Source organism: Myotis brandtii, unplaced genomic scaffold (assembly GCF_000412655.1).
Source record: "Myotis brandtii unplaced genomic scaffold, ASM41265v1 scaffold157, whole genome shotgun sequence".
Taxonomy (NCBI): domain Eukaryota; kingdom Metazoa; phylum Chordata; class Mammalia; order Chiroptera; family Vespertilionidae; genus Myotis; species Myotis brandtii.
This window is the reverse complement of record NW_005355708.1, coordinates 5,775,128-5,795,336: the sequence shown is the minus strand read 5'-3', so window position 1 is coordinate 5,795,336 and position 20,209 is coordinate 5,775,128. Positions and strand designations below refer to the sequence as shown.

The following is a 20,209-nucleotide window of genomic DNA, read 5'->3' as shown; positions in this document are numbered from 1 at the left end:
CAGGTGGCCGGGTGACAAGCCCGGCTGGGTGGTGGCCTCCAGGGGCTGGAGCCTGCTGGTGTACAGGCAGCGGGAGGCTGGAAGGGACCAGGTTGTTTGGAGAGATGCCGGGGCATCTGGGGTCCTGGGGGGTTTGGGCTGGCAGGGGCCTGGCCCAGAGGCAGGCAGGAGTACCACCCCCTGGCTGCCTCCCCCTGGTAGTGGACTGGGCACAGGGGCAGACAAGGGTCTTCTAGTGGGTGAAGGAGGCTGAGCCGGCAGGTAGTGAGTGCTCTGTGGGTGAGGATGGACAGAGCAGGAATGGGGTGGGGGTGGGGACAGTGTTTCGGATGTCGGGGATCGACCAGGCTGGTAGGGTGTGAATCATAGTGGGCGCTGTGCTCCCCGCAATGACCTCTTTATGCTCCTGGGGGAGGAGCCGGACTCCTGGGTCCCAGTTCCTGGTCTTGCCAACCAACCCACCATGGGCCCAGCGCCATCTAGTTTGTGGCCCCGAGGCTGTCCGCCCTTCTTCCAGAGTCGGTTGGTATTTCGGGATGTCTCCTTCTTTCCTGACACGAGGGTGGGAGCGTTTGGAAACGGGTCTGGGGCCGGAAAGTATTAGTGATGTCCCCGTGCCCCCTGGGCCTCTCCCTCTGTGTCCCTTATCTCGGTCCCTATCTCAGAGAGCAGAGCTGGGGGTGTGTGAGGGGGTGTGGGGGCTGTACCCCATCCCAATCTAATCACCTTCCTAGTTCTCACTGCTGCCTCCTTGTCTGCGCCTGCATTTACCACCTTCCCCCCCCCCCCCCCCCCCCCCCCCAAGCTGAGAGCAAGACCCAGTATTGTCCCAGGTCTGCGGAGGCGAGGAGAGGAGAGGAAACATGCATGTATCATAGCACAGGGGGAAGAGGACTTCCTACAGCGGGGCTGCCAGAGCTGGCTGGCGATGGGGCTGCCATGCCTCCTCTCCAGGCAAGAGTGTGGTAGCTGTGGCAGGGGGGTGACCACCCTGCCACGCTCAGGAGCCTGTTGGAAAGGGTCGGGGAAGGGAAAGAGGAGAGGGACAGGCTGAGCTAAGGGTCGGGGTGCACCGTGCCTGGGTGAGGAGGGGACCCGAGGAAAGAAGGCATGCCTACTGCCCTGGATTACAGGCAGGCCTCCCAGAGGGTCCCCCCTCACACCCCCCCTTGCCCCGGGCAGCTGGCAGCTCCAGGCAGGATGTGTGCTGGGAGGAATGGGGGGCATGCGGGGACCTGTCTCAGCCACTTCTCGTCACTGGGGCAGCTGGTGGCTTAAACCTAATCCAGGACACCAGCAAAACAATGGGCCTTGCAAACAGCCTCTGTTCTGGGCCTGGGTGGAGGGTGTGCAGGGGCTGCTGCCACGCTGGAGAGGCGCTGGGGCTTCTGGAAAGAGGGGAATGGGGGGGTCTACTGAGGCCCTCTTTTCTCCCCCATCAGTTCATTGCCAGGTCAGCAGAGATAGGAAATCCAAGGGGATTCAGGCCTCAGCAGAATTACCAGAGGAGTTTCTCCTCTGACCCCCACGGGACTGTGGGTCTAAGTGGGAGAGTCCAGGCGATCGCCATAGGTGGAGGGAACGGAGGGGCCATCACTGGACCTCCCACCCCAGGCCGGGATCCCAGCACAGACTGGGGGTCGTCCAGCTCTTGCTTGGACCCTTGCGAGGACAGTGAGCTCACAGCCTCATCCGGGTAGTTTTCCAGACGCTCATGTTAGAGTGGCCACCTCGGCCCGGAGCTTCAGGCGCCCTCTCGTATCTCCCACCAGCCGTGTCCCCCGGGGCTGCATGAAGCAAGGACTGCCTCTGTCATACTTGTTCATCTTTCCAGCCCCAGGCAGAGTTCCCTAGCGTAGCCCTGGACATAGGGCAGGCTTCCTTCCACCAGATGTGCTAACAGGGGAGTGGACAGATAGATGATGGAACTTCTTAGTATCAGATCTGAGCGGCCAATCTGAGCTTTCTCCAGCTATTAGATGGGGAAGAAAGGGGGGCTGAATAGTAAAGTGGAAGCTCCTCACCCCCGAACGAGTGGCCTTCTTCCTTCTGCACCCACCTGGCCTTCCTTTCCGGTGCCCAGGATGAGTGAGGGGTCGGAGGACTGTTTAGGGTGGGGATGAAGGAGCTCCTTGTCCTCTGAGGGGTGAGGTCAGGCTGCCTGAGGTGGGGGGTGAAAACTCCCCAAGGGAGGGTCCCTGGCTTCTCACCAGGCATTCTGCCCCTGGCTCCCCTCTTCTCCAATGGGCCCCTGCCTCCCTGTGAACACATCTCTCGGACACGCTCCTATCACTCGCTTTCCCTCTGTGTGTCTGAGCAGGGGACCTGGAGGGAGCCCTCCCCAGGCGTTGTCCATCCTCTTGTCCCAGAAACAGTGCTGTGATCCCAAACCCTTGTCTTCAGACAAGTCATCCTGCGGAATCTCAAGTATTCCAGTGGGTGAGCCCTAGGGCAGCAAAGTGTCCCCCACCCCCACCTGGTTTCTCACTCTGTTCCACTGAGCCCGCCAGGCCTGTGGGCGGGGCTCCCGAGCCTCAGGAAGTTGCTGATGTGTCTGATGTCCCGTCCTCCCTTGTGGCTCTCAGTCCCCCACTGTTCCCCTTGCTGCTCCTGAAGGACGTGTGTGGGGGGACCAGTCTGTCTCTGCATGTGTATGTCTGTATGTGTGGCATGTGCTGTGCACATGAGACTGATTCTGTGTGACTGTGTGTGCACATCTCTGCGTGTCGACATGAGTGCGTGTGTGTGTGTACTCATCTGTGTGTGCACTTTGCACACGAGTGTGCTTGTCTGGGCGTTGCGGTGTGTTCTGTGTGCATGAACGTGTGTGAATGTGTCTGCATCTGCATCTGTATGTGCATGTGTGAGGTTGTGCAGCGGCAGGAAGGAGCTCAGACACCAGCAGGCACGGTGTGTCCAACGCCTGGCACACAGTAGGTGCTTAGTGAACATTTGGTGACTCACTGCAGCGAGTTATTTCCTCGGAGGCAAAGGCATTATAGGGAGATTGAGAGGAAAGAAAGAGGAAGAAGCGGTTGGGCCGATGAGTGTGAGAGAGGAAGGAAGGGCTGAGGAGGAGGGTGCCTGGGACCCCATGGACCCCATCTAGTCCCCGTTGGGTCCTCGGGGCTGCAGGAGGCAGTGTGCAGACTTGAGACTGTGGGTCACCAGGCCACTCACCCGTCTCCCTGTGCTCCCACAGCTGCCCCTGGGCCCGAGAGATGGGTGCTCTTCCGGGCGCCCCCTCCCCTGGCAGGGGCCGCGGACGCTGCTGCTGCACAAAAGCCTCCAGGATGGCTTTGGCTTCACCCTGCGCCACTTCATCGTGTACCCACCCGAGTCCGCCGTGCACTGCAGCCTGAAGGTACGTCCTGGGGAAGCCTTGTTGCGGGAGAGGAGATCGCTTTGCACCGGCCCCTCCGGCACAGTCCTCCTCCTGTGTCCTGGGTCATCTTCATCTTCTCAGGAGAGGGGAAGGTGGCTGGTTCAGGACAGGCCGCCTAGAGAGGAGGGAGCCAGGGTGCTCACTCACACCTCAGACTCTTGGTCTCTGGAAGGCGAACAGCGGCTCAGAGAGATGCAGTCCTGGGACCCCTTGTCCGCTGGCCACTTCTGAGCTGGGTTTGTTGCCCCCGCCCAGCCTGAGCTCTCAGGGAGTCTGTCCTAACACACGTCTGGAGCACCCCCTGGAGCGCCCCGGAAAGAACCCTGGGCTCTAGCCCTGGGACAACTCCTAACTCACTGTGGGTCTCTGGGCTTTGCTCTTCCTGCTGCACCCTGAGGGCATTTCTCTGCTTGACCCCAAGGGCCCTTCTAGCCCTCATATAAATGTCAAGTTCTTTGAGTCTAGGAACCAGGCTGCTCAGCCCAACCCGCGGTGTCAGCTGGGAGGAGGGGTCCCTGCAGGTGAAGCAGACGTGCAGGAGGGCCCTGCTCCCTTCCCCAAGCCCCTCCCAGCAGCAGAGGAGGACAGTTTACTTTGGAGTCAATGAACCCATCTCTCCCCTTCCCCCAGAGCTGAGTCCAGCCTGCCCTGCTGCCAGGAGACCCTCCCATGGGGAGCTCGTTGCCAGAGAACCTAGACATTGGATTTCACTGCCTGTGTGTGCACTGCTCTTTGTGGGCACATGTGCATACATGGTATGCTGGTCATGTACACACACGTGTGCATCTAGACAGGTGCACATTGGTGTCTGTAAATGCACATCATGTGTACGTGGGTGTACACCGCTCCTAGCCATGTCTGGATCTGGGCTGGGGGGCCGCAGCAGCCCTTCTCACTGGCAGCTGAGTGTGAGTGGGGGCTGATGGGTGTGGGAGGGGCACTGCCCCACCCCTTGATGCCCAAGGATACCAGCCCCCGAGTTCCCTGGAACCTTTAGTTTAGTTCTTTCTTCCTTCTTTCTTCCTGGCCTCTGCCGACTTCTCTCAGGGGTCCCTGCTGAGGGGTGACAAGAGCAAGAGCAGCCTGAGTGGTCTAGGCTGGTGGTGGATCTGTCTCCAAGAGCTCACATGGGTGGGGTAAGCCAGGGACAGCTCCATTGCCTTTCCAGAGCCTGCCCAGGACCGGGAGCCTGCAGGGAGCTCAGCCGGCCCAATGCATCCGTCTGCCTCTGCCACCCGCTCCTGTGCTGTCTGCTCACATCAGCGGGCAGGCACCACATATGGCAGGGCAGGGCAGGGCAGAGGGACTCTCCAGCAGTGCCCCGAGCCTTCTTGTCCCGGCTGGCATGCCAGAGTCCTGGGTTCCAGCCCTGGCTCCGCGACTGAGTCTGAGCGAGCAGCCCTGGACAAGTCAGCTGTAACATGGCGATCTTTAGGGAGGGTTAGACAAGATGGCACCGCAGGTCGGATCCCGCTCTAACATGCTACTCCTGCTGGCCCTCCGTGTCTCTCTGACCTTCTCCTTCCTCTCATTTGTTTCCTCCCCAGATCTAGTGCCCTTCCCCCTCACTCACCAGGATGATCCCAGAGGCCTCCCCAGTGGGTCCCCTTAACTCCGTTTCTTAGCCCTGAACCTAGATGCCAGAATCCTCTTCTCTAACTGGTATTTCACACCCACTCTCTCCCACTCAAGAACCTTCACTGGCTCCCTCTTTCTCTCATTTCAAACTTGAATGCTGCGGTCTGACTTCTGTGGCTTGCTGGTGTTGACTTTCTCCTGCAGCTCAGCTGATTCAGTGCTACATATGCTGGCTTATTTCTGATACCAAGCGCCCGCACACGCCCCTCCCCTCACCCAGACTGCCTTCTTCCAGGCCTTAAAGTCCCCTCCCCCAGAGGGACACTAATCAGGCCTGCCCTCCCATTCTCTGAGAACTGATAGCCACTGTTTGCACTCGTCATGCCTGCTTATCTGTGTCTGTCTGGGTTCTCTCTGTGTGTAAGTATGTTTGGTTTGAGCTCCCCAAGGGGAGGGGTCGTGGGTCCCCCATTGTATTGGGGGCTTTCAGACGGCTGAGATGTTGACCTGGTGGGATCAGCGTGAGAGAGAGCTCATGTCATTGGGGAATCATGCCTGGGACTTGATGTCCCCATAGACACCCCTCCCGCGGCCTCCCGGCGCTGGGCTACTGGGAGAAGATAAGAGGGTAGGCCGTTGGGTGAGGGAGATTGAAGGGGCCCGCCCAGGTGGAGCTGGGCCTCCCTCTCTGCTGCTGGGGGCTGGGCTGAGGGCCAACACCCATCTCTCTGTCCCCTGCAGGAGGAAGAGAATGGAGGCCGAGGAGGAGGTAAGGAGTCAGCCTGGATTTTGCTGTGCCCCTCGCCCTCGACTGCTGTTCCTGTCTCTGCTCTTCTCTGTGTGGCCACCCCGGACATCTGCTCACGCTCGCTCTCTCTCTCCTCCCTTTCTTTTCCCACATTTGTCTCCCTCTGGGCCTTTCCGTTTCACACTAGAGGTGGCACCGAGAGGAGCCCTGGAGTCACTCCCAGCCTAGACTGAGGCACACACAGGGGCTGCAGGCAGGGAGTGAGGGGCAGCTGGGGGGCGGGGGTGCAGCTGATCCAGGGCTGTCCTTGCAGATATGTTGGGCATAAGGGGACCCTGGCGTCTTGATCTTTTCCAATATAAGCCTCCATCCCCTGGCTGTCGCCCTTGCTATTTCGCAGGGTCCCTCACTGGCACCCAGGCTCCCCAGGGTATTCAAGGCAGGACTCCTTGAACAGGCAGCCTTCCTCCTCTGCCACTAGGGTTTCCTTGGGGAAGCCATGGGCACACTCTCTTCCCGAGTCCCCATCACAGAGGCCTGTGGGGGGGTTGAGGGGGAGGAGCCCACTGACCTAGAAGAGGCCCATTTCTGGTGGAGACAGTGAGCAGCAGCATAGTGCGGCTGGGGTCCCATGTGATGCCGGAGTGGGGGTGTCGGGGCCTTTCTGCAGCTCCCCTGGTCTCTGGGTGTGGACATGCTCTGTGTATGGGGGTGTCTCTCCCCGCTGATATGTCTGCAGGGCTTGATACAGCCTCTCTTAGGGTGCCCTTTCCTTTGTCTTGTGCTGTGTGTGTGTGTGTGTGTGTGTGTGTGTGTGTGTGTCTGTCCCACCAGATAGCGAGCTAAGAAGGGGAAGAACAATGTCTCCTTTTCAGTCTGGCACGGGACGCAGGAGGCATACGGAGCCGCTCAGCATCAGTGTAGGTTTTCCTTCTCCCAGGAGTGTGTCGTCCTGTCTGACCCTGTGCACCGTGCCCCTGTGGGCGTGCGGGTCTCTGTGTGTTTGTGTCTGGGTGAGTGATTATTCTCTGAGTGTGTCCTCTGTGTGTGTAGCTGTGCATGGGTGTGAGCTTCAGCAGCCTCCCCCAGCTAACCTGGCTGATGCTCACCAGGACCCTCCCCCCGGCACCGCCTGGAGCCCATGGATACCATCTTTGTCAAGAATGTGAAGGATGAGGGCCCTGCCCACAGGGCGGGGCTTCGCACAGGTGAGCTGTCCCAGTTACCCGGCTCGTTGCACCCCCTGGGTCTCTTCTTCCTCCCCTCGGGTTAGGATGGGATTCTTGGACCCAGGTGTTAGGGAGGCTTCTGCCGCCCGCTGTCATCCATTCCGGACAGGGGTTCTCAGGGGGGGCCACTGACACGCCTTGGCCTGCTCACACGTGGTCCCGCCCCCTGTCCCCAGGAGACCGGCTGGTGAAGGTGAATGGGGAGAGTGTCATTGGGAAGACCTACTCCCAGGTCATAGCTCTGATCCAGAACAGGTGAGCGCCCCTGCCTCTCTTCTCCCATAGTAGCTCTGCCCTCTCACTGAGTCCCTGCACCCCCATCCCCTTGGCCCTGGGGGTGCCCTGGCGACCAGGATCCCTGTTCTCCCAGACCCTGTTGCCTCGGCTGGGCCTGACCCCCTGCCCTGTCTCTGTAGCGATGATGCTCTGGAGCTCTCCATCATGCCCAGGGACGAGGACATCCTCCAGCTGGTGAGTCCCCTCTGCCTTTCTCCTCGGGCCTCCCCTCCCTCCTGCGTCTGCCCCTCTGGGAGGCAGAGAAGAGAGTGAAGGAGGCAGCACCAACTTGGCATTGCCCAATCGGGGATGCCAGGCCCATCCCTGGGCTGGGGCTAAGTTGTTGCTTCATTCAGGGCTGCTCTGGGGGAGGGGAGGCGCCAGCCTAGGCAGGCAGGATTCCTGCCAGGGGATCTGGAAGGAGAGTGGCCCAGCGGGCCCTGCCAGACTGGCACGTTTTTGTCGGCTCCGGTGAGACTCCTGCTACCCGCACCTTCTCGCTGCCTGGCCCCAAGTGAGTGTGTCTCCTATAGCTGTGTCCACACACAGGCACGCCCCACCCCACTGTCGTGTGCTCTTGTTCACGCAACACACCATGCAATACACAAGCAGAACACGCCAGATACACAGCCACACAGCAAAACCCCTCAGCACCCCTTCATCCAGCACGCCACATACCGCGGAACGTGATACACACACCCAATGCACCCAGCACACCACGCCGAGCGCACGCCGCCACACACACAGCCTCTCCATGCTTCACCCAGGCACCCACTACCACACAATGCCCCTCAGATATCGCCGTGCAGCACACACCACCACACACGTGCTCGAACGTCTCACCACTCACTGACACTACAAATGCTCGCTGTTGTCACAGCGCATATGCCCACAAACATCACAGCATGCGCCAGCCCCAGCCAGGTGCCCGCGCTCACCAAACCTCACACAATCATGGTGCGCAGTCCAAGCACCCTCCCCACGGGCACTGCAGCGCCCCTGAGCTCTGCCCTGGGCCCCGCAGACAGCAGGACATTGCAGGCAGCATATCCGGCACTCACATGTGTACCTGTTAACCCCACACACTCCACGCACACATACATGCCCACACGCATGCACATGCTGCCTCTCTCTGTTCCCCCTCCCAGCCTTGACCCAGAGCCCAGGGCTGTCCTCTCTGCCCAGTGCCCAGTGCCCAGTGCCCTGGTCTCAGGGATCCCAGCCAGATGTCAGCTTGCTTGCCCCCAAGGTCACTGCCCCCCAGGGGAGGGCTGAGTGCCAAGCCCAGGAGGCCCTGAGAGCCACTGTGCTGGCTTCTGCCCTGGAAGTGTTCTCATAATCCCTGCAATCATAGTGCCAGGCTTGGCACCGTGCCCCTCTGGGAACCTCCACCCCCTGACCTCAATTGTCCCCTGGCCCTTCCTGGCGAGGGGGAGGCAAGACTGGGGGCCTAGAGAGGTGCACAGCTCCCCCCAAATCTCAAACATTCTGCCCATACACCCTAAGGCTGAGGCTAGGCGAGCTGTGAGATGGTGCCCCACCCCCAGCCTGGAGGGGGTGACAGGGCAGGGCCTAGGGCGTGTCCTCCCACTCCCTCTTCCGCTGGAGGGGGGCAAGAAACAAGGGGGGCAAGAAAGGAGGAGGGCAGCAACCTGGAGCTCTGCTACTCAGTCTCGGGTGGGCCGCCCCAGATGTCAGCATCTGGGAGCCTCCGCCGGCCCCCCTATCCCTGTCCGCCAGAGGGTGGGGCCCAGGCATTCCTGTGGTTGGGAGCCAAGGATGGAGGCCAATGGGGCCGCGGCAGCGGCTGACGCCACCGCCGACGCTGCGAGGCCCCTCCACACCCATCCTTCCCTCCGTCCTCCCTCCTCCTCCCGCCAGCCCAGAGAGCCGGTGGGGGCCCAGGGCAGCTGCAGGGAGGGCAGACTGGTGGGGGGGCTACGGAGGCCGGGGCTGGCGAAGTGGTCAGAATTTTTTTTGATGCTGCCGCCACGCGCGTGATGCGGGGAGCCCGCCTGCGGAGCCGGCAGGATGGCCGGAAGGAGAGGTATGTGTGTCTCTGGCCCGAAGGGGGCTCAGTGCGCGGGGGTGTGGTTTAGCCGGTTCTCCTCCTATGATGTGTGTGCCGGGACTGGAGGTGTAGTTATTTGTGTGTGTGTCTCATTGTGTTTCTCTATGTCTGTGTTAGTGTGTTTCTGGGTGTGTGTTTTCCTGTGTCTCCTGTGGTGTAGCGTGTGTGTGTGTGTGTGTGTGTGTGTGTGTGTGTGTTCACGCGCTTGTTTGGTTACACCCTCCCACCCTTTGATACTCACCCTGAGATAGGCCACCAGGCAGCCCATCAAGGGCCAGGCTGGGGTAGGGCCACCAGGCTGCTGTCCCCGGGGGCTGCCTCCTTTTTTGGCCTTCCTGGGCACCGGCCCTGTCACTCCCCAGCAATGCAGCGTCAGCTCAGCTCCTCGAGCCAAATTCCAGGCCTGGATGGCAGGAGGTGGCCCAGGGCCCCTCCGCCAGTCTGGCCCCTCCCCCAACCTGGCTCAGAGGGAGCAGGAGGGGAGCTGGTTTTGCTCACCCCAGAGGCCCAGGGCCAGGCCCCCAGCTCCCCATGCAGGGGAAGGTTGGGCAGCTGGGCTTTCTGGCTGCCTACCACCCCCCCTTCCCCCCCAGACACACCCCTTAACCGGCTTCCTTCTCTGTCATTTGCCACCTTGACTGGTCTCTGGTGGGACTTCCCAGCTCTGTGGGCACTGTTGGACATGAGGAAGCAGGAAGGCAGCTGAGGCCAGCAGGGGGGCGGACCCCAGAAAGCAGATGTTGGAATGTTTGTGGCTAAGGGCAGTCCTTGTCATAAGTCTTAGAGAAATCCTGGCTCTTTCTCCAGTGAGTGAGTGAGTGTGTGTGTGTGTGTGTGTGTGTGACTCTCAAAGGCCTCTTATTTCTGTCCTCCACCCACTGTCTTTGGAGCACGCCCTCCCTCCCCCACCCACTCAGGACTGCTCCTGCCTGGTCCCCTTCCCTGTCACCCTGAGCTCCCAGGGCTTCTGCAGCCCTGCCCTATGGGACCTGTCCAGCCCCGCTCACCTGCCTCTGTCCCCCGCCAGGCCTACTCGCAGGATGCCTACCTGAAAGGGAACGAGCCGTATTCTGGAGAGGCCCAGAGCATCCCAGAGCCGCCCCCCATCTGCTACCATCGGAAGACTTATGCCCCGCCAGCCCGGGTCTCTACCTGGGCCAGTATGGTGCCTGAGCCCCACTCAGCACTGCCCAGTGACCCCCGGAGTCCTGCTGCCTGGAGTGACCCGGGGCCCCGCGTCCCATCTACTGCCCGCACCCATTCAGACAACCCTTCTTTGGGGATGAGCCAGCCCCGCCCCAGCCCTGGTGCCTTCCCCCACCTTCCCTCAGAGCCCCGGACACCCCGTGCCTTCCCGGAGCCTGGCAGCCGGGTGCTCCCCAGCAAACTGGAGTGCCAGCAGGCCTTGTCACACTGGCTGTCCAACCAGGTCCCCCGCCGGGCGGGGGAGAGACGGTGCCACGCCATGCCCCCTCGGGTCCGCAGTGCCTCCCAGGACCGGTTAGAGGATATGACTGCCCGCCACCCGTGGCCCTGTTCCACCTCCCAGGGTGCCTTGAGCCAGCTGGGCCAGGAGGGCTGGCACCGAGCTCGCTCAGACGACTACCTGAGCCGGACCACCCACTCAGCTGAGGCACTGGGGCCAGGGGCCCTGGTGTCACCCCGATTCGAGCGCTGTGGCTGGACTTCCCAGCGTCCATCGGCCCGCACTCCAGCCTGCCCATCCAGAGACCTCTCCGGGCCCCAGGCTCCACCCCCACCTGGTCTGCAGGGCCTGGACGACATGGGTTACATTGGGTACCGGAGCTACAGCCCATCATTCCAGCGCCGGACTGGCCTCCTGCACGCACTCTCCTTTCGGGACTCACCCTTTGGAGGACTGCCTACCTTCAACTTGGCCCAGTCCTCTGCACCGTTCCTGCCAGAGGCCTCTGAACCACCCAGGGTTGGTCGGCCAGAACCCAGTCCCCGGGCCCTGGAGCCTCCCGCTGAGGATCATCGAGATGAGGTGGTCCTGAGGCAGAAGCCGCCAACGGGCCGCAAGGTCCAGCTCCCCCCTGCAAGACAGATGAACCGTGGATTTGGTGACGAGTCCCCAGAGCCAGAGACCAGTGGGCGAGGGGAACGCCCGGGCAGGAAGGTGGCCCCTTTGGCCACTACAGAAGACTCTCTGGCTTCCATCCCCTTCATTGGTGAGTGATGGTGCAGGGGGCTGTCTTGGGAGACTTGGTTATCTGTGCCCTGTTGTACCCCACCCACTTATCACCATGGGGAAAACTCTGGGTTGGGTGCTGATGGGATCAGCCTGTTTGTCCATCCATCCATCCATCCATCCATTTTTTTCTTCCTCTCTCCTCTCTTTGTTCATTCATTCATTTCTTTCTTTTTTCTTTCCATTCTTCCATCAGCCTTTCCTTTCACCCTTCTTTACATCCTTCTATCTTTTCTTTGTTTCTTTCATTCTTTGTTCTTTCCATCTATCCTCCAACCTTTCATCCATCTAGCAAGTATTTGTGTCAGGCACTGTGCTAGGCTCCATGCTCTCCTGGAGTGTATGGCCCAACAAGGGGATGTATGATCAGACAAGAGCAATCCAGTGGGATGAGAGTGTGATGGGGGTACAGGGGGCTCTAGGAGACAGGGAAGGGCCACATAGCCTAGATTGGGATGGTGGCCAAGGAGAGAACCTTCAAGAAAGGAGATTTTGGCTAAGCCTAGAAGGACGGAGAAGGAGTTAGCTAGGGGAAGAATGTTGAGGGGGAGAGACTGGAGTATGCGAGGACCTTGAAACGATAGGGGCAGGATGCCCCTCCAGATTGTCAGAATGGGTCTGCAGGGGCCTTGTCAGACCAGGGAGTTTGGACCTTACCCTGAGAGCAGAGGGAGTACGGAAAGTTTGCTGCCTCTGGGACAGATGTTGGATAAGGGAAAGACAAGAGAGTGGAGAGGCCAGGCGACTCCCAGGTTTCTTGCCTCGCTGGAGGGTGATGCCTCCGTTTGGAAATGGGAGGGAGGAGGGCAGGGAAAGGTCTCGGGTTTGCTGAATCTGAGGCACTTGTGAGGGAGCAGGGTGAGCTGGGCTGGGTCTAGGGGCTTGGGAGAAAGACTGGATGCAAAGTCATGGGACTGGAAGCCAGGAGCTGAGAGATGGAGCCGAGGCTCGTGAGCTCAGGGGAGTGTAGCTGTGGGAAGGAGGGTGAGGAGACCCAGGCCTGGCCCCCCACAGTCAGGCCCCCCGACAGCCAGCCTTCAGTCCGAGTGGGCAGACACGGCCCTAGTAAGCTCCCCGTCTGAGAGGGAGGCACATCTTTGCTTTCAAAGTACTCCCAGTCTGCGGGGGAAACGACCCTCCCTTCGAGGAGCCTGCAGCTAAAGCAGGAGACGGTCTTTATCCCCAAGAAGCTCCCAGTCTGGTTGGGGCGACACAGCCCCTGCCCTCAGGGGCGTGGTCTAAGAAGGGTAGTTCAACCCCTTGCCTGGGTGCCCTCGGTGTGCTGGGGAAGGCAGGGGCCGAGCCTCCATGATAACAGTCTGGTTGGTGGGCACCCTTGGCTGTGGGCATGTTGTCAGCAGGGCCCTGGAGACTTGAGGGGCCTTGGGAGTGGGGTCTGGGCCCAGAGGCAAGGCTGAGGGTGGGGGCAAGGCTGGGGGTGGGGGACAGGCAGGTTCAGCTTTCTGCCACCTTCACCCACCACTCCCTTCATTCTCGCAGATGAGCCCACCAGCCCCAGCATTGACCTACAAGCCAAGCACGTCCCCGCCTCTGCTGTGGTCTCCAGTGCCATGAACTCGGCTCCCGTCCTGGGCACCAGCCCATCCTCCCCCACCTTCACCTTTGCCCTCGGCCGCCATTACTCCAAGGACTGCAGTGAGTGCTCCCCACACCCATCCCCACCCTCCCCCTTGCTGCCACCGTCTCTGCTGGGCCTGCTACTGGGTGTCTGACCTCTGCTCGCTGGCTCCAGCTCCTGGCCCTGCCCAGAGAGGAAGGCTTCATGGAAGCCCCGGCCTACAGCCCCCACTGACCCTTTGGCCCAATGCGGGCGTTTTGCAGGCAGCATCAAGGCCGGCCGCCGCTCCTCCTACCTGCTGGCCATCACCACGGAGCGCTCCAAGTCCTGCGATGACGGGCTCAACACCTTCCGGGACGAGGGCAAGGCTCTTCGGTGAGGACGGGGTGGGTCCATCACAGCCAGCTTGCCTGGGCTGTGGCGGGGCCCCCAGCCCCGGGGTCCTCTACACACCAGGGCAGCGAGCCCTGGACGGCCTCTGAGCCTTGGGGCTTGGGTGGCTCAGGTCCTAGCTGTGCTTCCCACACCCCTCACTCTTGGTCCTTGCTTCCCAGGCGCCTGCCAAACCGAGTCCCCAGCTTGCGGATGCTCCGAAGCTTCTTTACTGACGGGGTGAGTGGCATGGGTGGGCAGGCGAGGGTGTTGGAGCGCTGGGCAGGGCCTTGGCATGGGGTCCAGGCCTGTGGCCTCTGTCATCTGAAAGGGGCTCCTCTGGTTCCTGCCCTTTTCTTTCTCCCTGCACCCACCCACCCTCATGTCCACCACGTGACCCACCCTCCTCTGTGGGCTCTGTCATCACTTAAAGGCACCGCACACTCCCAGCCAAGGCCTTTGCACTAGTCTTTCCCCGTCTAGAATGTCCTCTCCTCAGCCCCACCTCAGCCGTGTGACTCACTTTTTTACTTTCTTCAGGTTTCTTTCGGCCTTCCCTGAGCTTTCAGCCTCCACCCCTGACATTTTATGTCTCCCTTTGCAAGTTTGGTTTTCTCCTTCGCACTCGGCATGTTCTGTAATTTATATCTCCATCTCCTTTCCTGCCTGTCTCCCAGCTGGAACCTAAGTTCCATGACGGCAGGGACTTTATATGGTTTGTTCGCTGCTTGATTTCCATGGGCACCTGAAACAGTGCCCGCACTAGGGAGGCACTCGGTCAGTATTTGAGCGGTGTCTTCAGGGGACTCTGAAAAGTAGGGGGGCAGGGCGGTGGGGACACAAGGTTGAGAATGATGGAGAAGCTAGAGTTCCCAGCCTCAGAACCTGGGGAAACAGGGCCAATTCTGAAATGGCCTTCACTCCTTCATTATGGATGGACTGGAAAAGCCGTCTTGATTCCAAACGAGCGCCATCTTCGGTTCGTTCGGCACCTGGGTGGTGTTTTCACCCGGCTTATTCCTTGTAACAGCCTCTGCTTGCTCACTTCTCCCTCTGGCGCATCGTCTCTGTGGCTGGAGTCCTGTTGACACTATCATTTCCTCTGCTTAACTCTTTGTGGACATGACTACTTGCTCCACTAACTCTGTGTTCATTGATGCTCTGACTTCCTCTGTTTATTTAACTCTGTGTTGACACAATTACTTCCTCTGTATCCTTAATTTCTTCACGTCTATAAAATTCACGGGCGGCTGCAGATTGGCTTTTCTGGCGTGGTGAGGCACGTGGTCTGCTGGTCAGAGCCTTTCCTCCTTTCTGGCTTCCCCAGCACATGTGTCTCATGACCTCAACCCAGAGGTTCAGAGAGGGCAAGCGAGGCCATGAGGCCACACGGAGCAGCAGGGCATAGCACAGGCATGCACCCGGCCCTGGTGCCTGTGCGTGGTCCCTGGGGCTCCCGAGAGGCCGGCACCGTGGGAGCCACCTTACATTGCCCTCTGTTGTCTCGCTGCAGTCCTTGGATAGCTGGGGCACTTCCGAAGAGGCTGACGCTCCTTCTAAGCGACACTCAACCTCTGACCTCTCGGACACAACCCTCAGCGATATCAGGAGAGAAGGCTGGTTGTATTATAAGCAGGTCCTCACCAACAAGGGGAAGGTAAGATGGCTGGAGGAATGAGGTGAAGATGGATGGAAGCTGGATCCGGCAGAACTCTCCGGCTCCTCACCCCACAGCCTCTGGAGCCAGAGAGAACCGGCTGAGGCTGTAGCAGGAGGGGTAGAGGTTAGATGCCGGGAAAAACTTCTGGGGACCTAATGAACTCACGAAAAAGAGGTCTGTTCTGTGGGATGGGTCCGATTAAGTTGTGCTTGGGATTCTGACAAGACCAGCCACAGCGACCCTTGGTAGGCAGAGCACCCCCAAAATGGCCATTCATGTTCATGGAAGACGAGGGAGCAAGCCAGGGCGATTCTCTTAGAGGGGCTGAGGCCCCCAAAGAAAGCAGAGGTCAGCCTTTTCAAGGCCAGCAGAAGTTTCAGTCTTTATCCTACGGGCAACTGACAGCCCCCGGGGCCTCTTTCATGGCTTCCTGGGGAGTGAATTAGAGAGGGCCAACGTGGAGGCCAAAGAAGATCAGTTCAGAGCTGCCATAGAGATCCAGGTGAGAGACGAAGGGGGCTTGGGCCTGGGGGTGGAGGGTGGGGGAAGATAACCAGGGTCCAAAGAGGAGAAGGCGGGACCCCTGGCCTGTGGAGATTGAACCTCCGTTCCAGGCCAGGGCCGTGGCTGAGGGGCTGGGAGGAGAGGCAGCCCAGGCAAGGCTGAGCAGAGTGGTGACCATAACCTGGGCTTGTCTCTCGACTGCAACACAAATTGCTGGGAAGCTTAGGTGACTCACCTGCCCATGACTCAATTCCCTCGTCTGTACACGGAGCTAATATATTCCTTAGTTCATCCGCCTGTTGCTGAGGATCAAATGAGATGGATTTACCCAGTGCCTGGCATGGGGGGGTGGGGGTGGGGGGACGTGGCTGCTGTTCTGCTTATTGCTGTTACTTGAATTGTCCACCCTGCCTCCTAGGGGTCTTGTACCTGGAAAGAAGATAAGCTTTGGGTCAGACAGACTTAAATTCCTGCCCAGCCACATATCAAGCATAAGGCTTTGGGCATAAGGCCTCTTGTCTTCTGAGCCCCACTTTTCTGACCTGTAAGATGGAGACACCCGTGTTCTACTCCAAGGGCCGATGTGTCATCCAGGCCGGATTGGCTTATCTGTGTCCCCATCCGGTCCGTGGATAATGACTAAGGGTGTGGCCCGCCCTGATTCTCAGTTGAGGTTCTCGGGATTTCGTAGTGAGGGATCCAGGCCGGTCCTGCCCTGCTGGGGTTCATGACGAGCAGAAATAGCTCAGTTGCATAACAGTTAGGAGTGCCTGATGGTTATGATGGGGGTGTCCAGGGCAATGGCATGTAGTAGGTGACCCGAGCCTCAGAGCGGTGGGTGAGACATGAAGGTTGTGTGAGAATCCACCAAGCTGGGAGCGGGGAGAGTGGTCTGACAGGGGAGATGCCCTCCTGGATGGTCTGGAGAAAGGCGGGTGGCTGGGAGCCAGGGCAAGAGGTGGGAGCCAAGGTGGGGGAGTTGGGTGCCTGCTCGGGGGGCCTTGTCCCTCAGGGCAAGCCTTGGCAGGGATTTAGGTGGAGGGTGTAGGAGGCCAGGGGGTAAGTGTTGACCCTGTGACAGGAAGAGGCCAGGCCACCGCTGTTGTCCTGGTGAGCGAGGATGGGGGCCCTGACCATGGGGCTGAGGGGAGGGGACAATTTAGAGAGATTCAAGGGGAAGAAAGGCCCGGGCTTGCTGATGGCTGGGAGGTGAGGGAGGAAGAGGGAGGTAGCGCAGGCTCCCGGGGTCTCAGCTTGGGTTGTGGGGTGGTGGGTAGTGGGACTTTGCCCCGAGCCATGGGCACTGGAGGCACAGGCTTGGGGAAAAGAAGCCAAGAGGTTGCTTCGGGGTCTTGTGGAGTCCCAGGGTGGAGGTGTTCTGGGGACAGAGGCTCCGAGGGTGTGGCGCTCAGGATGGAGGCCCACCTCGGAGGGCATTGGTCCATCGGGGGGTGCTCGGCACCTGCAGCCAGGTTTGGGAGCACAGAAGGGAGAGGGCAAGAGACGGGCTGCACCTTGAAAGGAAGTGGGGGGTGGGGGCCAAGGAGGAGAGTCAGCAAGTGGCTGTAGACCAGGACTGGTGACTAGGAGGGGCAGCAGGGGCCAGCTGTGTGGCTGAGGAAGGGCAACCAGGTGTAGACAACCCCTTCTAGCCCGACCTTTGAGGACTGCTACTCCTGCCTGCCAGGCAGCCTGTCCCCCGGCTCTGGGCGGCCCCTGAAGCCCACCCACAGTGTCTCCCGGGCAGGGAGAGGAGCTGGCCCCTTTCTGCTCACTGACCAGCTCTGGACAGCAGGGGCTTCCACTCCCATCTTGACCAGAACCCAGTCTCCCTCGTCACCTAGGTACCATGGCCTGGGAGTTAGGGGAGGGGCCCTCAAGGCAGTTTCAGGCCCTTGGTCCATTCAGGGTCCTGATTGCCGGCCAGATGTTGGCTTCTCCCACAACCGCAGCCTCTCCTGGCCACCCCCCGCCCCCCGCCCCAACACCAGTCTGTTTCAGAGACACTGACTATCAGGCAGAGGGGAGAGGGTGTGACATCTCCCTGTAGCCACGGACGCAGCACTTGAGCTGGATGCGACCTTGGAGACCAGCTAGTTCACCTCTCGTTTTAGCAACAGGGAACACTGATGCCAGGGGAGAGGGCTTGGCTTGTCCAAGGGCACTAGCTGGTTCAGTCTCCAAAGGGCAGCCTTATCACCACCTTACTTCGACATTAAAATGCTTCTGGAGGGCCCTGCTGTGTCCTGCCCGGGGCCCCAGGTCGGTGGTGGTGGGCAGGGCTGCTCTGAGGCAGCTACCAGCCAGAGGAGAGGAGCGCCCAGGCAGAGATGGAAGCCCTGCCCTCAGGGTGCTCCGAGGAGGACCCATTCATTTATTCAGTAAATATTGATGAGCACTCACCTTGGGTCTCTTGAGGCTCTAGGATGTGGGATGTGGTCTGAGAGGACAGACAAGCTTTCTGCTCTCAGAATCTTACCATAAATCAGAGAATTCAGACAGGGAAATCAAACAGGCTGATGTGATTGCCTTTAAGTCGGGAGTGGTGGGGCTGCCTACAGAAAACTGACCAGAGAAGGTCTCCCTGAGGACGGGATGTTGGGGACCTTCGAGCTCAGACCTGAAGGGCGAGAAGGGGGCAGCCACGTGAAGCGAGAGAAGGGGCTCCCGGCAGAAGGAACAGAAAGTGCAGCCTGGCTGCTGGAGTGGCTCAGTGGTTTTACCCCGACCTGTGAACCAGGAGGTCACGGTTCTATTCCCAGCCAGGCCACATGCCCTGGTTGTGGGCTCGATCCCCAGTAGGGGGCCTGCAGGAGGCAGCTGATCAATGATTCTTTCTCATCATTGATGTTTCTATCTCTCTCCCTCTCCCTCTTTTTTTTTTTTTAAAGAAGAAGGGACAGTAAGTGCAAAGGCCTCGAGAAAGGGTGGGCATGGCTTGTTCACTGAAGAAGGCCCTGTGGCTTGACACAGTGAGGCAGGAGGAGGGTTTAGAGGGGGAGGAACCAGATCACAAAGTCCTTAGATTTGATTCCAAGACCATGGGAACCCATGAGGGGGTGCTGAGCAGGGGAGACACATGACCTCGGTTACATTTTAAAACTGTGGCTGCAGCTGCTGGGCGGGGGACGGATTGTGGGAGGTGAGACTGCAGACTGGGCAGGTTTGTGCCATTGTCCAGGCAAGAGGTGTTGATGGCGTGGACAAGGTGTTAGCAGGAATGATGGAGACAGGTGATGTTTGGGAAGCAGAAGTGACTTTCTGATGGGTTGAACGTCAGAGGCGAGGAAAAGGGAGGAGTCAAGGGCACCTTTCAGGTTTCTGGGCAACTGGGTCGATTTACTGAGCTGGAAAAGATGAGGGTGGCGGGGTGGAGAACAGGTTTGATGGTGAAAATCAATTGCCCCCATATGAGCATGCAAGTGGAGATGCTGCACAGGGGGCGGGAGGCTCAGGACGGGCTGAGGGGACGCTGGGTATCAGACAAATGACGCCATTGGGAAGCACGCAGGGAGAGGGGAGCCCAGGACAAAGTCCCGGAGCTCCCACCCTTTAGGGCAGGGTCCCAACCTCAGCTCATTGACCTGTGGGCCGGACGGTTCCGTGTTGTGAGGGCTCTCCTGAGCATCGGGGGCTGGAGCAGCACCCTTGGCCTCTACCCACCAGGTGCCATAGCACTTCAGGTGTGGCGACCACAAATGTCTCCAGACAGATGTCCCCTGGGGGTGAGTCACCCCTGTTGAGAACCACTGGTGTAGAGGAGGTAGCCAGCGGAGGAGCTAGACGGAGCCAGTGGAATTGGGAGGAAAACCAGGGACCGTGGGGGTCCCAGATGCCAAGAGAGGGTTCGAAGAGGGTAGGCATGGCCAAGTGCTGCAGAGGCCAAGGGAAGGGCCGGGAGGGGCCGGGAAGGGCCAAGGGAAGGGCCGGAGGGGCCGGGAAGCTGCCACATGGGAGACCCGAGTGGCCTTGAAAGTGGCTTTCCTGGGAAGGGAGATTGTGTGGAGTTTTGAGTGAGAGGCAGAGAAGCGGGGAGAGCAGGTGTGGTGGACACTCCTGACCGGTTTGCTGTGAAGGGAGCACATGTGGACTAGGAAGGGCTTTATGAGGATTTTATGTCAGTGGCTCATGCTGGTGGCCCAGCTGCCCTCCCAGCGCCCCTACTGGTTCTCCCAGTCATGGCCAACGCCAGGTGAATGTTGACGCTGGTCTTAAGGATGCTGGGCTTTAAGGATGCTGGGCTTTAAGGATGCTAGTCTTAAGGATGCTGGGCTTTAAAAAGAAGGTTACAGACCCTCTGGGGAGACTGCGAACGATGGGCAGGGTTGTCCAGGCAGGCGAGGAGCTGAGAGAGTTGAGGACTGTGAGCAGGAGGCTGCCCCAGGTTCCCGCACAGTGAAGCAGGGGGCTCCTGGCAGGCCATGGGGTGTCTGCAGCTCCTCGCCCCGCCCCCCGGCGCTCTGGGGCGGGAAGGCCGGCCTGTCCTCTCACACCCTCCTCCTCCCCCGTATCTCCTCCCTCCTTGTGTCTCCCTGCAGAAAGCGGGCGGCGGCCTGCGCCAGTGGAAGCGGGTGTATGCCGCGCTGCGGGCGCGC

At 60.0% G+C, this 20,209-nt stretch overlaps 1 protein-coding gene across 1 annotated transcript in view; it reads left to right on the top strand.

Moving 5' to 3' along the window:
- Window positions 1–10: 10 nt before the first annotated feature.
- ARHGAP23 (Rho GTPase activating protein 23) overlaps window positions 11–20,209 on the top strand; it is a 42,889-nt gene continuing 22,690 nt past the window's right edge. The window contains exons 1-12 of the mRNA XM_014536224.1: window positions 11–954; window positions 3,203–3,364; window positions 5,705–5,732; window positions 6,824–6,919; window positions 7,117–7,195; window positions 7,357–7,411; window positions 10,315–11,479; window positions 13,000–13,155; window positions 13,342–13,453; window positions 13,633–13,690; window positions 14,964–15,107; window positions 20,153–20,203. Coding sequence (XP_014391710.1) covers window positions 607–954; window positions 3,203–3,364; window positions 5,705–5,732; window positions 6,824–6,919; window positions 7,117–7,195; window positions 7,357–7,411; window positions 10,315–11,479; window positions 13,000–13,155; window positions 13,342–13,453; window positions 13,633–13,690; window positions 14,964–15,107; window positions 20,153–20,203 — 2,454 coding nt within the window. The 5' untranslated portion in view covers window positions 11–606. The remainder of the gene's footprint in view (window positions 955–3,202; window positions 3,365–5,704; window positions 5,733–6,823; window positions 6,920–7,116; window positions 7,196–7,356; window positions 7,412–10,314; window positions 11,480–12,999; window positions 13,156–13,341; window positions 13,454–13,632; window positions 13,691–14,963; window positions 15,108–20,152; window positions 20,204–20,209) is intronic.